Genomic DNA, 18,576 nt, shown 5'->3' with positions numbered 1-18,576 from the left:
AGAGAGACCTTCGATTGAGCATACACGTGGTGCCGGACCACTCAGTGAAAGGTATCTTCAATCACTAATCAGCAGTTCATGTTTACCTGTGTCTCTTATCACAGGCGTTTTAACAATATTCGTTCCAGCGCTCGCCATACAATGTTGCTGCTTGCAACCTTGGCTTCAACACAGACAGTTCTTTTATCGGTCTCCCCAACTCACCGGCTGTGTTGATATCACTGAAGCTGCTTTGTTCTTGGAGCCAAGGACGTACCAAAGCGGCTGCTGCTTCTCTCTGCCTTGATTATTGACGTGGGAGGGCCCCAGTATCTCTGACACACAATGCAGGATTCTTCAGCCTGGTTTTCTGGCCTTACGCTTTCTATTCTCGAGGTATGTGGAAAGTAACAGTTCCTCGTTGAAAAGGTCAAGGGAACTTCCCTCCTTGCAATCCCCTTCTGTTTGCCGTCTTTCTTCGCTCGTTCAGTTGCCACCTCGAAACTGCTCTTTCCTTGTGTGCTTTGCCTCGCTCAGAGTGTGCCCTTGTGCTCTGCTTTTTATCCATGAGGGGAAGCTTAATGGAAGTTAGGTGTGTGTGATGGTCAGTAATTGACTGACTTCGCCTGACCATTGTATTGGGACACGTCAGGTATACTGCTCGGTTGTTAGTCTGTTTTCCCTCAAAGAGGGCGGGCTGTCTGTGTGAAAGTGTTTGTGTTGTAAAGGTGGGCGGGGGCTGTAGAGTTCCTAAATATTTTACCTGGTAGGATGGGGTAAAGGTGTTACAGGGAAAGGGATACCACGTCTCACCATCCCGTGTCCCACTCGCACTCCCCGAAGACCCCTCACCCAGGTGATCCTCCCGAACTGGTCCACCCCCAGGAACTGGATCCAATAGAGATGGCTGTGTCCTGGTCATCTGGATGACAGATCCCTGGGGACTATTGGCTGTGACACCGTCTGGCTTCTCACAGTTGGTTTAGTATGGAGTATGTCAAAGTCAGCTATGCAAAGATGTTTTTCCAGCTCTAAAGCTTCATTGTCACTTTCAACCCCCAACCAGCAATTTATGTCCCCTAATACAATAGTAGAGCTATGGGGTCTATTAAGTGGGGTATGATAGATAGCTATTTGTTGATAGATGGCATAGGTTCAGGTGAACAGTATAGGAGAATGATGTTGATGCACCAGTTAGCAATGAGCAAAGGTTTAAGGTACATCATTTCGCATCCAGAGCAGGAAATAGGGACCTTGTGAATGTTCCAGCTAGCTTTAACAAGACACGCGACTACCTCAGCCTCGTTCTCTGTTTTTATTGAAGAGATTGTAGCCTCGGGGAACTGCCAGGCTTATTTCGGTCCACTTGATTCATTCAACCAGGTCTCTGTAAGGCACATAATGTCTAGATCATAGTCTAGGGTAAGGTCGTGTATGTCCACTGCATGCTTGGGCAATGAACAGGTGTTTAATAATCCTAGTTTGACAACATGGCCTGATGGATTGGGGGGGGTGACAAGAAATCCAACCCGTCACGATTAACTACGGCGCATGGCAAGGGAGATGCCCCATTTGTCCTGATCCGTGTGTAAAGTTTTAATCTTGTGGGGTATTTCAAACTTGTTTATAACAGGCATGGTTAAATGTTGTTGCAGACTCAAAGTCACATAGCAAGCAGAAGTAAAGTGCAATGCATCTTGCTTCGGTCGTCTCCTCTTCACCACCTCTTCCACCCAATTACTTTCTCTCATCCTCATATCCAATATTTCTCCTCTCTGATCTTCTCTCCTTTCCTTCTCTTTCTTCTTCCTCCACTTCTTCTCATCTTCACTCTGTCCTCTCCTTCACCTACTACCCAAACCACTATACTGTAACTTACACCTTCACCTCTGCTCTCCTAACTCCCACACTGCCCTTTAACAACACTTCCCTTTAATGAGTTAGGAAGGCTGCACATTTGTGTGAGCATGGCTTGTGATTGTGTATGGCTTATGCAAATGAGTGCTTCCCTAGCTTATCAGAATTGGCAGCAGTACCTCTACAAGAGGTTACTACACAATTGTCTGCTGTATTGGAATAAATGGACCTGCCGTTTGTACCTTTTAAAATTTCCATGAGGGCGGAGGTCTCTGTAAGTCTTAAGTGTTTGATTCTGACATGGGTAGGACCATAACAATCATTTCAATTGCACAGGACCTGTGAGGAATCTGAGGGTGTCCTCACTTTTTTCCCAAACATATCCTCCTCCCATGTGGACAGGGAAAGGCTGTTGCTTTCGGGATCCTGACCGTGGGGGGTCTATATGCAAGGGAGAATCACCTGGGTGGAGGAGACTTGGGGAGTGGGGATGAAGCATCTTTGGGTGAGACATGGTATCCACCATTTCCCTTTTCCAATTAACCTAATATTCCCCAGTTATTTATAGGGTATCATCAATCCCTTCCCTATTTTTCTAGACAACATTCTTCCAGCACACACCACTTATGTACTGAGAAGAGGAGGCCTCTATTGAAACAGAAGAAATATTGGAAGGAGAAACATGAGCGGTCTAGTTGTTGGACTCATTATCATGGAGCTAGAACTTTAAAACAGGCTCAGCTGAGAGGAATGGAGAGAAGCACAGCACAACATCTCTTTTCACTCAGTCGCGGCTGTCGTGAGGCAGGGTTCCTTCTCCCCCAAAGTCGAAGAATGGAAAAATAGGTGCACGCATGTGGTGTTTGTGCAACATGGGGCTCGTTCTTTCAGGGATAGCTGCCACCATCGCAAAGCACAGGAGCCCGTCACATGCCCCTCTGGAGCCTGCCCTGCAATGATCTGATTGTGCACACTTCTTGAGGCCAATCCGGGAGCCGGCAGGCTGAGCCAGCCCCCAGAACAAAGACCCAAGACTAAGACCTTGTCTGTCCTGTCCAGCCGAGGCTGCCGGGCCACACCATGCTGCACCCTCGTTTATTTTCATTGTTCTCTGCCTCTGATCCATCTGTTAGGGCAATACAACGGCTCTGCTTAGCGCTGCCACCACCTTGACATTAGTGCCCCGGCCCATGGACTTCTGACGGTGAGCGCTCGTCAACCCCCCTCGCCCCTGCCGCTGTGTCTCCCCACCATCTGCGCCCTGCAATGCTCATCATGCTGGCTGCCTGCCCATCTTCCTACAGGGAGGAACTCATGGTGCCAACAAGTAAGACAGACACAAGTGATCACAGTTCAAGGGTGTTTATTGAAAAATGAATGCTGTAAGAAAGAAGTGTTCTCAAATAATATGTCAGGATGCGGTAGCCTGGGTCTCCCTTCTCCACATTTTGAGCCAGGGGCAAGATGGGAGCTAGGAGCAAAGAACAGTGTCGAACTTCTCCAGCAAGAGACAATAGTTCCAATTGCAGTTCTCAGGACCATCGATGGCCAAGTCTTGTTTCCTTTGAAAGTCTCTTGCCTTCGGGGCCTGACGTGTTCAAATAACAAAAACAAACATTCCTTTAACCAAATGAAAGGTTGCTAGGGTGATAATGATTCACCCTTGGGTCCCCCTCTTCTGGGCACTGAGCTTTCTCAATTCTAATCCACAGTTCACGTAGGGTGATGGTCTCACCCCTGGGTCCCACCTCTTCTGGTCGCTGACCCTTCTTGACTTTTAGTACTTGGGTGAGAACTTCACCCCTCCCGTCAGCATCCCTTGGTTAAGTTCACTCTTGCCAACTTTAATTCACAATTACTTGCAGGATTCAACTCCCTTTCTTTCACAATGCTTGTAGATCAAAGTCTTTCGATAGTACAGTGATTCTGCTTGGCCCTCTGTATGACCACTTTGACCTATTTCGCTGGCTCTCATATGGCCTTCTGGTATTTGTAGTTTCGCTCAGATGGGGATTGACCAGAGTCTCTTAACTTAGCACCCACGTGGTGCTGATTTCCCTCTGCAGCTGGTCTCCCTTTTACACTCTTTATAGTTCTTTCAAAGTTCATAGAACTTGGTTCAAAACTTGCCACTTTGCGATTCTCTCTCAACACAGCCCGGTTCTTATGGTTTCCCCTTCGACTCACCGGCTGTGATGAACCGCTTGGCTTTTCTTCTTCATCGGAGTCAAGGACGATACCACGATCATGGTAGCTTCCCTCGCTCCTGCTTATCGGCATAGGCTTGCCCCGTGTACCGTTGAAATCTGCTCAAAGGCACTGGTGTTATTGTTTGTGGTCTTAGGCTCTCTTCCATGAAGGTTCCGCAGGTCTGTGGCGAAAAGGGCAAGATCACCTCTCTCCTCACCACCCACTCGATTCCTGTCAGCTTTCTCCTTCTCTTGAACTGCCACGCTTGATTAGCCACCTTGTCGTGCTGTCTGCTGTGCTCGTACTGTGCACTCAGGCTCCACCTTTTATCCCTGTGGAGAAGGGAAAGGGCTGTTAGGTGTGTGTGATTCAGATTAATTGCCTGACTTTGCCTGACCTTTGTATTGGGACATGTCAGGTAAACAGCTCTAGTGTTAGCCCGCTCTTCTTTGTGTTGTGCGGAAGTGTTCATGTCGGAAAAGGGGGGTTAGTGATTTTGAATGTCCTACGTGAGAGAACGTGGAAAAGGTGTCAAAGGAAGGGGATACTGAGTCTCACCCATCGGTGACCCACTCCCCGATAACCCCCCATTCAGGAAATCCTCCCTCACTCATCCACCCCCAGGAACTGCATCCAATATCGATGGCCATGTCATGATCACATGGATGACAGATCCCCAGGGACTAGCTAGAAAGACACCTTCAGGTTTCTCACACTCCCCACAATCCGTGTTGCAGCATTCTGCCTCCCACTTGAACTGGATTACTGACTTCCTCCAGTCCTCCCCTCCTAATTTTCACCATAAACTTGCTCACCTACTATCGAGTCAAGCTGACTCCAATCCACGCGGCATCGACTTCTGGCATTTGTTTTTCTATATACACATCACAGCTATTCTTGGCAGTGTATGTTTCTTACTCCAATGTTGGTTTCAGTTCTATATTTTCTGGGCATTTTGACAGTATTTTTGCATCTTAAATCTGGGCAATTTGTCTGTAACTGCATTCGGTTGCATTCTAGTGTGCTGCTCCCATTTTTGTGTGCCTGCCCTGCCCCTTGTAACTGTGGTCATGTGTATATTGCTGGCATTTCTGCCCCTTCCCCTATCTCTATGGAGCTCTCCAGCACCCCTGTCTATTCTAATTGCTACTCTATTACCTATCCTCCCTCTTTTTCGAAGCTTGGAAGGAAGATGTTTATGGAGGAACTCCAGGTCTCTAATCCAGGTCTGCACTTTGCTGACACCCATGTCCTCTCTCCAGGCAGACTATTGCTTACATTCTCTTTATCATTCCCTCTCCAGACCTATGGACTCCCCATACGATTTCTGGCCTCTCCCCTTTCTCTTCCTCACCCATTAATGGTGGAACCAGGTGGGATGTGCTCTTGGCACACTTCCCATCATCCAGGTGGATTATAGATGTCTACTAGAATTGCATTTTCATGGCCCAGGGCTCTCAGCCCAACGGCCTCCTCCTTCTTGACAGGCATCAACCAAGTCATTAAAGTCCTTCTTTCCCATGCCACTCCTTCTCCCTCCCCTACTGCCTGACCCACCCCTCCAGTGGTGGTACCTCGTCCCTGTACCCATCCTCACAAAACCTTTAAACGGGGTCAACCAGCTTGATTTAGCAACCCTCCATTTTTGATCGATTTTAAGCACTCCTGTGACATCTGTCACCTCCTTGAAGACTTTGATCTTGATATCCTCCGCTCATCAAGACATGGATCAATGCCAGCTCTGTCACTGCCTTTGACATGCCTCTTCCTGAGGGTTACAAGATCTTCTGTAAATCCAGGCCAGGAAGCAGAGTGGCTCTTGTCTGCCCTGAATAGAACCCTGACTCTACCATATCTATCCAATCCTACTCCTCCTTTGAATGTGTCGTCTGCAAGCTTTGCAGCTCTCCTACACTTAATAACACAGAGTTACTGCCAAGCCTCCTCAGGTAAAACCTATTCCTTAATTTTCATTTATATGGTCAAAACGTAACCAGTTTTGTACTCGCGGGACTGTTCCTATCATTGCTCTCATTGTATATATTTTTCTTTTTCCCTTTCTCTTTCTCCACATGGCATTCGATCCATCTGTCAAACGAATATTAATGCACAATTGATTGTATATCCTTTTTATGGTAACTGCCATGATATGTTACTGTTTTTAATTTGGCAGATTTTGTTGGGAAATGTTGTGACCCCAATATAATATGCCACTTCTATGTTCGCTCTATATCTTCTGGCCTGGCTTATGTACAACTGTTGGTAATCCAAACCTATGATTATGATTGTCATAAATGCACATATTTGTTATTAACCTTGCAGCCTTGGAAGAAGAGCTTGTGCTCGAAACACGTGTCGGCTGTCTTTGTTTTGAATTAAATCACGTTTAAACTGAGCACTATAACTTTTGGCTGTGTGCGCAATCTTTGGGAGCAACCAACCTTCACCATATCCAAACCCGCATCTGTGGGGCCACCATAACATAGCGGAACTTTCCAAAATCTGTAAGGAACTTACCAATCCTACTGCAGTCTCTACTTTTACTCTTCCTTCCCAGGCCCTCTGTATGGCTTCGGCCTCCTACTTCTCAACAAAAACTCTGAACATCCTACCATCACACTCTTCAACTCCCCTCCCTCCTCCACATGCACCTACGTTTCCCTTGGCCCCTGTCTCTGCATCCCTCCTACTCTGCTCCTTCTCTCCCATAGCACCGGATGAGGTCACCATGACTGTTTGCTCTATGAAAGTATCCTCCAAACATGTGCTTCCCTGCTCCTCTAGAACTATCAAGGACAATATTGCCACCCTTGCTCCCTCTCTGGCTGAGCTCTGCAATCACTCTTTTGTCACTGGCTCCTTCCCATCACCTTTTAAGCACTCCCTTGTGCATCCCCTCCTAAATAAAGACATCTGCAGACCCTTCCTGCCTGGCGAACTACTGCCCTATCTTCGCTACCTCCTTCCTGGCCAGACTTTTGGAGAAGCTGGTTATTCTCAACTAATCTGTCACACTGAATCTGCTGGCTGTCTTCACGGCCACCACTTTGGCTTCAGAGCAGCCAGAGACACAGAAACATCTCTTCTGAACACCCGTGAAAACTTGCCCTCAAACCTCAACCCCAACCATCCCTCTGTTCTCATCCTCCTTTATCTGTCCTCTGCCTTCGACACAGTCAATCTTGCCACTGTTCTCAACCGACTCTGTGTTACTCTGGGCATCACAGAGTGGGCACTGGCTTGGCTGACCTCTTTTCTTTCAAATTGTCCCTCCCAGGTTCAAATGGGCTCTTTTCTCTTCTCTAACTCAATCTCTCACTGAAGCGTGCCTCAGGGTTCTATCCTATTGCTGTGGCTTTTCAACAGTTACCTTGCTCCTCTTGCCCACCTGATCTCCACCTTCTCTCCTCACTTCCACTGTTACGCGGATGACACTCGCTCTCCTTTAAGCTTCCCGCCTCTCCTTCCTCTCTCATTCCTGATTGTCTGACCACTATTCAGGCATCGTGCGTTGATAATGATCTCTGTGTTACTGCCAGTAAGACTGATATTCTTCTCATTGGTAATCTCCCCCCCTCTTGCTTCCACCCTACTCTGTGGCCCCCCTCCTTGGGCCCCCTTCCCTCACCCTCTTGTGAGGCGAGAAACCTGGGGGGTCATCTTCGACTCCTCTCTCTCGTTCTCACTTCATATTGCTGACCTTGCCAAGAAGAGACACTTTGAACTTCACCTCCTCAGAGGCATTCTTACTTTCCTCACCTTCTCCCTAGAGCTCTGGTTCTCTCCAGGTTGGACTACTGTAACAGCCTCCTCCTTAATCTACCTCTTTCCTCCCTTCACCCTCTTCAACTAATCCAGAATAGGACTGCAAGACTTATCCTTGGCCTAAAGCCCAGGGACTGCATCTCTCCAGCACTAAAAGCTGTCCACTGGTTGCAGTGTTTGCAAGGATCAAATTCAAGACCCTCTGCATCATCCACAAGGCTTTCTGGGGCCTGGGACTGGGACTGAGCTACATTCAACTTTTTTCTCACTAAATACCGCCCTGCTAGAGTTGTTTGGTCATCCAGCTCTAACTCCCTGCACATCAGACGTTTCTCCAAGCAGAGAGGAGGGTAGATCTCTCTTCGGTAGGAGCCTCCCTCTGGAACGGTCTCCCCGACGCTCTCAAGACTTGAGCCGGATCTCCTTAAGTTCCAGAAGCTTCTCAAGACCTTCCTTTTCTCCTCCTCCTTCACTCTCCCCCTTCGGTGCTAATGCACCCTGCTGATACGAATGGCTGCCTGGTCCCTTATGAGTCATACACCGGATAGGCGCTGGCACGCCCCTGGAGCATGCCAGCACCTAGGCACACCCGACATGCCCCTGACACGCCTCCCCTACTGACCCTCATCCCCTTTCCCTCCATCCCCTGCACTTCCTGTTAGCTGCACTTGCATAATCCGAATGTCACAAGGCCTTGTAGGACCGTTTATTGTTGTTCCTCCTCCGTTCCCTTCCCACTTAGTCTTGTGGTGCCTGGAAACACTTTCTGCTGTGTGCGTGGCTGAGTTCCGTTCTGTGGGAAAGAGTGTCCTGGTTTGAAGTATACACCAGGTTTTACCTAAAGTTCCCTGTTTTAGAAATTGTTGTTTTGGTCAAAAGTAAAATAATGTAGATTGGTTCCCAAAATCAATATTAAACATACAGAATAAATGCTAAACATCTGTTACTTGGCTTGCATGTATATAAATCAAGTATTTGGATTAGTATTGGTATAATTGTATAATGGTAGGGCTTGCGTATCATCAACTGTTGTTGCTTGAAATAGTACATTTCTCTTCCAGACAGAAAAGTGACTGGTGAATTTTATTTTTACTTTAAATTGTTTGTTAATACCAACTGACTTCTACTTTAGTGTGGAGTCTCATTTGGACCTCATAGCATCTAGTAAAATGCATTACATTAAACCAGATAATAAGATACAGGACCCCGTGAGCAGGGCGTGAGCAGGGTCTGCGGTTCACCCTATGAGTGGCGCTCTCAAACCCCAGTCTCTCTGTTAACCAAGCAGGCTTCTCTAATTGTACTTTGTGGCTCGCAAGCATTCACAAAGGGAGGTCAGTGAGTGGCACAGTTCTCTTTCTAGCTCCCTGTGTCTTCACCAACATATTGATTCTTCCCAAGTAGTAACAAGGCTTGCCTTGCTGACAAGGTTAGAAATGGGATGGGGAGCCTGTGGTGACCTTCAAATACCTCCTCCAGGGACTCCATCATGCGGAGAGCAGCAGGTCTGAGCCCCCAGAGTGACCATCGTGCAATCACCTAGCCACCAACATCCACATTTTCAAAGACTAAATAGTAAGTGTAGAACCGCAAAATCAGAGTATACTGGAAAAGTGCAATGGCCAACTGGGAGTACATTGGGATTGTGAACTGGGATTATACTAGAATTAAGCACACTGAACAAAATGGGAAACTACAATGATTGTAAAATGTTTGGATCTACTGCCATAGTAAAAACAGGTAATATACTGGCGCTATCTACCCGGGAGTACAGTGAGAATTTAGAAACTGTGTATGCTGGAGTTGTCAAACTGGTTGAATAGCAGGCTTTTTCAGACTGGATTTATAGTGGCATTCTGCAAAGGGTGAGATTACTGGAGATGTGTAGTAGTAAACCTGGTTATACTGGATTGTTTGAGTATACTGTAAACATATAGTATACTGGGATTTTTATTCTGGGAACATACTGGAACTGCCAAAATCAGAGGTTACTGGAATGTTATCATTAATTTGTACAACAAATGATTTTGAGATTCATTACTGAGATTTTTTGTGAATGAAGATGGCCATCAAATGGGGCACTATCATAGTCATGGATAGGCTTGTAAACTTAATGCTTAGGAGGAAGCCCACATTTTACATGAAAGGGGTAACCCCTTATTTCAAATTGCCATTTATAGTAGTCTGTATTCACCTTTCCCCCGTTCGTGAACGTCAGGACACTGTAGGAGTGATATCAGAATGAGTGAGGTTCTCCAGGCAAGGCCTTCACCCACGGGAAAAGTTCCACCATTAACTGTTATGGACAGTTGCCGGATGGTGTTGCACCAGAACATCCAAGTTCAATGTATCTCCATCTTGTACCTTTGTAACTATATTAATAAAGGGCCTATCATCATCTTCTTATAAGTATGTGAAAGTGAACAATTCACAATTCCTCACATATACTTTTTTTTACACAGGTGCATGAATGTACGTACTAGATACTAGAACCACAATCTATACATGGAAGTAAACACTTTACACACTGTCTAACATTGATTGCCTGGTGGGCTCGTTTTTGTCCACCTGGCACTTGCACTTCCATTCTTCTAATATACTCCCAACCGTTTTGTGACCATCTCTACGCTCATGCACTAACCTACACAGTTCTTTAAGTAAGCAGTAGAGAGCAGCACCACAACAAGAGAGAACAGTTCCCTTTATCAGAGGGCATTAGTAAGACCTTTAAACACATTAGTGAAAGGATACAAAACCACCCAATATGAAGAGAGCGTTGAAGATATGATTTTGGAATGTAAACAGCGCCAGTCCCATGTAGCAGAAGATGAAGTTCTCTGCCAGGAAGTTCATGAACTCGAACAGCTGAAATGAAACAGACAAATTAGAGCATTGTCATCAATAAAAAATGAATGGTTCTCAACAAATATATTTTATGGTTACTTTGCCATGATTTACCTATTATTAAAAAACAAACAAAAGTGGGTCTTCTCTACTTTGCTTAGTAGCCTTTAACGTTTGGTTAAAATGTTGGGGCTAGTCTAAGAGACTGGTTTGGTGGAGAATCTCAATGGATTTAAACCAAATATAAAGCCTGGAGGCTAACATTGAAAGTTCAGTTAACATTCAAGGAAACACATGACCAAAACGAGAAGAACATAAGAAAGAAGGAGCTGAGTAAACTATTTGGTGAAAATGTACCTTTTTTATCCGTCTGCTTTTTATAAAGGTATCTGGTATCTGAAGAAACCACTCAGGGCCTCATTATGTGTAGGGCTTAAACACACTAAACGAGCAGACGCGTTACCAAACACATTTAAAGAAATCTTACACTTAAATATAGAATTCATTAAAGAGGTAATAAGGTAAAGGGTAGAATTTCATAAATTAACAAGAAGGTAATACCACAACCCAACAAAACAATGTGTAGCCCCATTAATCCTAACACATCCCTACCCAATGCACCCATTAGCCCCATCAATTCTATTGTCTCTTGACCTTGCCTGTGGTCTTTGGGTGACAGTCCTGCAGTCTTAAAATATCCACATTCTGAATTTGAACAGAATAATTTGCTGAAGTTCATGCCTGAACTTACTGGTATATCATGGGGTCACACAGAAGGTAGAGTGCCACCAAAACAGGTGATGCTGGCCCAGGGGCTTCAGTGTGAAGATCCTGTGGCCACTCACCCCCTGTCATGCTACACTTGGGAGGTAGGGACATATCACACATGGCCCTTAGAAGTTCTTCTACCTTTTGGGAAACAGTGGAGCGAGCCCATACTGCACTCTCAGTTCTCATTTATGGTTCCAGAAGTCATTTATAAAAACAGAGGGGGGAAGAGTGGGACTTGAACTAGGAGAGAGAACTTGAGCAGTCAACTAGTCACCTGAAAAGCTCTTCAGACTCATATTATCACAATTCACTCAGTTCGCTCTCTCTTTGCCAACACTTGAGGGCATGATTTGGGGGTCGTTCCTTATTGGGCTTTTCTTCTGAACCCTACAACACAGTTCTGTGCTGATTTGGGAGCTCCAACTCCCTATTTACCATTTCAATTCCATTTCAGATGCATTTTGGGTTTTTGGCATTCAGTATGCTTTTTATCTCCAAAAGACTATGCTTGTCAATATTCCTTGCCCATTGCTTCATTTCCACACTTGCAGGACAAGGTTGGGTGGAGGATTAGGAGCACATGTGGCTGACAGTTGGCTAGCAAGTTTCACACTGAGGCATGTGATTGAAGCCAACTTTAAAACCCTCAGTTTGTTGAGTCCAGCACTGGTCATGGTTTCAGTGTCCCTGTTTGTGGCAGATCCCTTGATTTTGGTTAATGTGCTTAGTTTCTAGTTCCTAGTTACTTATTTCTTGTTCCTGGATCTCGAATTTAGTGTGCTTATTAGAATGTCCTGCTTCCTGGATTCCCTATTGTCGGCCTCTGTTTGGCTGTCAGCACTTTCCAGTGCTTTCTGTTTTCTGTGCAAGCTCAGTTTGTTGGTTTTCTCCATTTATTTGACCATGTCCTGTTCTGCAGTGTAACCATGAACCTTTAGATACTCCTCATTGAAAGAATTCCTATTTTAGTACACTTATCCTTTCCCAGAAGAGGAGGGGGGAGTTGTTGGCTTATCATTTTATTTTCCCTGCTCCTGTTCCTTCTCCTCCTCTCAGAGCCTGTTCCTGGTTTTCATTTGTGCTTCTCTCTTGGTTCCCTATTGATTGTTAGGTGTGGTGTGCTGTTGTGTCCACCTCCTGTGTGCATGCCTATGTTTTCCTTGCTATCAAATAAGCACTGTACCTCTGTTAGGAGTCTTTATTTATTTTTTCATTTCTTACAGTGAAAGGGGCCCCTAGTGGACCCTGACGTCTATGGAAACAAGGCGAGTCACCACACACGATAGAGATGCCAGACACGAGGTTGTATTCCCAAAGTTAGGGTTTTATTGCAAAGCAAAAGTCTCAGTTGGACAACTCGGTCTCAACGCCCCGCGACGTGTATCTCTAGACCTCGTGGGACACAAGAGAGCGAATTACGTACATCAGTTACATATATACAAAATGCATATCAAACAATCAGCTATGTCATGGTTAACACCCCTCTTCATTGGGTTCCTTTGAACTTGGCGTGACGATGGACATCTCCAGCCACTATGACACCTTCAAACATCTATTCTAGTAACAATTTGCAATTTGTGAGTGCGTAGGCATCTTTCGGTAATTGAATAGAACATGGCACTTCTGTTCTTGGAAGTGAGCTACATGCAGTGGGGGTTACATTCCGGACCTTGCGATCTATCAGGTGCTATTCGCGTCCTGGGAGCCGACATGCTCTTAGTGGGCTCAGCAAAGGGGGGCCGTTAGAAAAGCATAATTCAAGCCTTTAGCGTTATTATTCTAACATATTCTACCATATAACGAGACTGGCTGGCAGCTGTGAAATGATTAAATGCCCTGCAGCTCTGCTTCAAGGCTACATTAAGGAGGGAGCCAAGCATTCTTCCTGGCGCTGCCTACGTTTGTGTTTCAGTGAAACTCTTGTCATCCTCTCGGCCCTGTGGCCTTGTCCTTTTCATATACAGACAGCATTGTTCCTCAGTCGAGCAGTGTAAGCGAAAAATATACTGCGAAACAATAGGAACAGAAAGCAATGGTTAGAAAACAAAATGGCAATTCGTGTTACATCAAAATGGCTGTTCATTAGAACACTCGAAAACCTATATTCCGTCGTATCGTGCATGAGACGGTTGGCCCACGGCCACCAAAATACGTTTGCGGTCTCGAATTCGATTTCTAGACTGACAACAGAGCACAAAACCCTCAGATATCTAGGTGCTTGCTACATTGAGGCAAGGGGAGAAAAAGAACAAAATGGTAGTAGGAAGTTAGTTGAGCATCCAAGTCTTTACAAAAAGGAAGGTCGGGTCAAGTTAGTTGAACAGCCAAGTCTTTAAGTCCCTGTATAAGGTCCAGTAAACCTGTTAGCAGGGTTTGTGGGCTCAACTGACATTCCGGGTGGCATTTCTTGTCCTCATATTTTCTTTAAGTTACCTTAGATGCTACCATCAAGGGTGTTAGCTCACAGATCCTGTCATTGCTTGTCCTGCATGTGGGCTTAGCACTGTCAGTACCTTTAACAGTGTTGTGGGTGAGGAGCTTGCAGACTTTCTTTGTGATAAGGAGCTTCTAAGTGGTTACCCCACATCCCTTTCCATATATATTTGTATCACATTCCACTTGCACATCCTACGGTTAGCATGCATGTTTTTTGGTTCCATAGTGCAGGTTTTATTAATACATATTACTCACTGTGTGATCTGGTGCACATTCCCCTTGCCATACCCACAGCCCTTTGCCTTGCAATGGTAGTTACACCTAAGACGGATTTGCTTAAGGCGTCCGCACCCAAGAAGGGGGCATGGTGTGACAAGCATCAAGATAGCCTCCCGTTGGGAGGGATTAGCCAACCCCAAGTTCCACACCAGAACTGTGAGACATCCACAGTGGAAAGCTACCAGCCAATGCCTAGGCCTACTGCATAAGGAGACACACCTTGGTTCCTTCATGCCAAACAGAGGCTAGAAGGCAGAATCAAGAACATATAAAAAAAAATGTCCTGTGGCAAAAGGATTTGAAAGACAGGAGAAGAAGCTCATTTTGAGATAGCTGGTGAAGAGTGCAGAAGGAGACCAAAGGGCAGACTCAGAAGGCTTGGAAATGGGAACTCTGGATGCTCTGGTAAGGAGAAGATAGAAGGCTGGCAGAGGGACACAAGGGACTGGGGGAAGAGGACCCAGAAGACTTGATATAGCAACCTTTACATGCAGCATCTGGGAACTCTCCTCAAAAATCCCAATATAGCCATCCACCAATATGCAGACAATACTGAGTTTTACATGAGGGTAAATAGTGCACAGTACAACATTTGTCTCTGCGATTACCTAGCCATAATCCAGTTCTGGATGTCGACTGACTACCTCAAACTAAACCCATCCAGACTGAATTTGTCCTCATCGGGCTGCCTGCAAAAAAATGACTTTAAAAAATGGCTCCAGGATATGCACCTAGAATGATTTGAACCACAACTCTCAGTAAACAAAATCCTTAGGCTTCACCAATGAGAGCAATATGTCCTTCCAGAAAAACATAGCCAAGAAGGCACAAATAGCCTGGCTCAGAATCTCTACCCTATGAAAATGAAACCCTTTATCCCACCACAGGACTACCAGACTGTAGTGCAGGCCCTTTTGGTCTTGCACATTGATGGGGGAAATGCACTCCTGGCAGGGCTCCCAGCTGCTGACCTGGCTCCCCTAAAAGCAGTCCACCATGCTGCACCATGTCTTATTACATGACCACGGAAATATGACCGAATTACCCCCATTGTACGCAAACTACATTGGCTTACACTCCAAGCCAGGATACAGTTCAAGACTGCATGTATCATCTACAAAGCAGTCAAAAGCAGCACACCAGCGTACCTGGTGGCTAAGCTCCACATATCTGGTGGCACACGCTCCTCGTGCAGCAAATCGACCAACAGACTTGAATCACAACTCGTCCGCAAAGGGAGGACCCGCAAACAATCCTTCTCTTTTCATGGACCCATCCTCTGGAACTCGATCCCAGTGTCGGCTCGAAATGCTCCAACAATTCTCCAATTTCACAAATCTCTCAAAAACATGGCTCTTTCAAAAACAACTGACCAAGGACTAATTCCAATGGATGCACATACCGATGCACAGACCTCACAGTACAGCGCTACTGTAAAAGATGCCAGCCGAAAAGCCGGCTACCCACACTCTGTACAGCACTCCGCTGCTCTCGAGAGTTCTGCACTTTAAACAAGGAAATACATTTAAAAAAGCAAGATCTAGTAGAATGGGAAATGAGGATGGGCAATGAAAGACCCAGGAGGCTGGTAAGAGGAAAATCCAAGACGCTGGTGTAACCAGAGTGTGTCACAAGGGAATAGGAACTGCTCCCAGGCTGGGGCGGGAAGCCTACCAGGATGGAAGCAACTTCCAGTCCTACCCAGAGGACGAAGGTGGCAGTAGAGAGGGTCACAATTCCTGTTCTCTCCCCAAATACCTGTTTGAACATGTGCAGTACCAGCTTGTATCACCCCACTCCTCTGAAAGAAAGTATTGGCCAGGTTTTTCTCCTAGAACCACGAGTGAGGCACTAACAGTCTGGAGAGACCTGCCATAGTATTACAACCTATCAACGCCCCCACATGATCAGCATGCAGCAAACTGAGTTGCAAAGACGGGGCAAAGAAAAAGAGAGCCAACAAGAGAAGACCCAGAGATCTCAAGTGTCTTTTTCCCGGTGCTGCACACAGCAGCAAGACCGCTGCAGCCGCCCTAGACCACCAGCGTCTTATACCAGAGCAGCAACCACTTAAGAAGACTATACTTACCTTGGGGGAAGACACGAACTTGGGCAATTTGCAATGCAGGCTGCCATTGCTGTCTCACAGTGGGCCACATGGAGAAAAGGGGCAGGTTGTAGCCCATGATTTGGAACTTCCAGTGTTTGAAACAGCTCCCAGTCAGGAAAGATAGGACCAGATTGATCAGGGGCAGTGATCCAATGGGAGAAGGAAGGTGAGGATCAGAGGGTACCAGGAAACATGAAGTTGTTGTTTGTTCAAATGAACTCAGTAGGCGGTGGCAGACCGAGAGACCTGCAGGAAGAATGGACGGTGGAGTGTGGAGGAGAATAAATGAAAAGGTGCAGAATTGGTTAGTGAGAGCAAGTGGCATTGTGGGGTCATTGTGCATGCAAGGCGGATGAGTAAGAGTGTTAGTAGAGAGTAGAGTTTAACGGTGAGAGTAAATGGAGGGTGATTGGGTACAAGGTGGAGTAAAGTAGTAGTGTGGAGGAGGGTGTTATCACATCGAAAGGTGGAGGCCAGTAGTAGAAGGAGTGAGGACATAAGGGAGACAGGGTTGGAAGATGTGGGGAGAAGCTGAGAATATGGGTGAGGTTGGACTCAGGAGAGGAGAGATGAGGGACTAGCATTCAAACATGCAGAGACAGGGAGAAGAACAGAGCAGCATATGAATTGGGACTGCAGAATGAATTGCAATAGTAGATTGTAATATTTCGTTTTTACTTGTGCAGAGTTTCACTTAACTTGTTTCGTGAATCACACACAACTCAAGCTACACTAGCTTACTAACATAGTCCTTGTATTGGGCATGTTAGTCACTCACTGTACATTTTCTGCTTTTAAATATTGGTTTATGTTTGCATTCAGTCACTCCGACCTGTACGCCTCCGAGTTATTCAGTTTTCAAACTTTATTTAAAAGACCTTTATTCGCACTGTTTTACCACAGTGTGAAGGTCTTTGTGGCCCATCACACATGAATTCATACATTTCCAAGCACGGCCCTTTCCTGTGGGTGCTTGCTCAGAGTTAAGACCCTTGCTCGCTACGATTCACTCTTCACAGAGCCTCTTAAGGCCGGGTTAAGAGGTCTGAGTGCTTCCCGCCTCACTGCCATCAAAGCCGGGAGAGTACACATGAAAAGGTTGCCATCATCCCTGAGTGCAGAGAGACTGAAAGGATCAAGGTTATGCTTGCGGCTTAATGCTAAGGGCACTGTGTGGAATCAGACACATTCACATGCAATGCCCCACTCAGTAGCACTACACCACGGTAGGACATTGCAATTTATATCCATTCTCACAAAATGCTTCTCGAATCATGAACCATAGCACTTTGCTGCTCAACACCTGGAACAAAGCATGGCGACTAAAGGCAACTTTCTCCACACCTTTATATTTCTATGCTTCCCTATGCAGGCCATTTAGATTATTATTTCTTTTGCATCTTGATGAACTGTTGTGGTACTTTTAATCCCGCCAAACTACATTGTTTCTATATTTTTCTCTATTGCTGCAATGCTAATTTTTCACCTGTTATTGCATAAAAGTCCCTTTCTTTGGAATCTAGAAGATTACATTATGGTAATTACAAATAGAAGTAAAAAAAAAAAAAATCGGATTTAGACTTCATAGCATGAAGATTTTCTAAATGTGTTCACATTCTAAATGTCTAAACAATTCACATTGTGAATAATAAGACCAGTGATCAAACAATGAAAATGCGCACAGGGTGGGTTCTATGTCCAGAACAAACTACGCAATTGCCCTGTGTGCCGCCAGTGGAGGGTACGAGGGAACACCAGATTGCCCTCACAGACTGCACATCTGACCCTATTGCTAAGGAGGAGGCACCAGGATTGCAGCTATGAGGGTCCGCATAAATGCTTACACCAGCCCTCTCAGCACCTTGCTTCATAGCCGGGACTGCAAAGTTTTGCTATGAACATCAATATACATACTTCGTAAGGACTCTGCAAGGATTAAAAACCTTTTTGTGTTAAAGGTAATTATATATGGGGAAAGATCTTACAAGCCGCTTTATTTCAATGCAGCAAGGCGAACTTGGACAGCACCAACAAATCAGAATAACGCGCAATTTACAACTGCAAAAAAAGAAAAAGACAAAGGAGAACGTAGAACAGATTAAATACAGAAAGAAAGAAACATTTTGTTAAATCAAGTAAACTTGATAAACACAAATAAATAAAAAAATAAAAAAAATATTTTTTATTTATTTATTGTTACAGTTGATAAATCAACTTTTCAATAATATATTTATAAAAAGTAATAAAAATAAAAAACATTTCAATTCATGTTTAACAATTTAACAATTTAAAATACATACTCATTATCACTAACTAACACAATCTTTCTATCTATATACATACAA

At 45.2% G+C, this 18,576-nt stretch overlaps 1 protein-coding gene across 1 annotated transcript in view; it reads right to left on the bottom strand.

The window, feature by feature from the left end:
* Positions 1–18,576, bottom strand: part of SLC9A9 (solute carrier family 9 member A9) — a 3,894,960-nt gene that overhangs the window by 1,821,352 nt on the left and 2,055,032 nt on the right. Inside the window, exon 10 of the mRNA XM_069618254.1 lies at positions 10,543–10,656. Coding sequence (XP_069474355.1) covers positions 10,543–10,656 — 114 coding nt within the window. The remainder of the gene's footprint in view (positions 1–10,542; positions 10,657–18,576) is intronic.

The sequence above is a fragment of the Ambystoma mexicanum genome, chromosome 10 (assembly GCF_040938575.1).
Source record: "Ambystoma mexicanum isolate Mex_15411 chromosome 10, UKY_AmexF1_1, whole genome shotgun sequence".
Taxonomy (NCBI): Eukaryota; Metazoa; Chordata; class Amphibia; order Caudata; family Ambystomatidae; genus Ambystoma; species Ambystoma mexicanum.
This window is presented reverse-complemented; position numbering and strand designations above follow the sequence as displayed.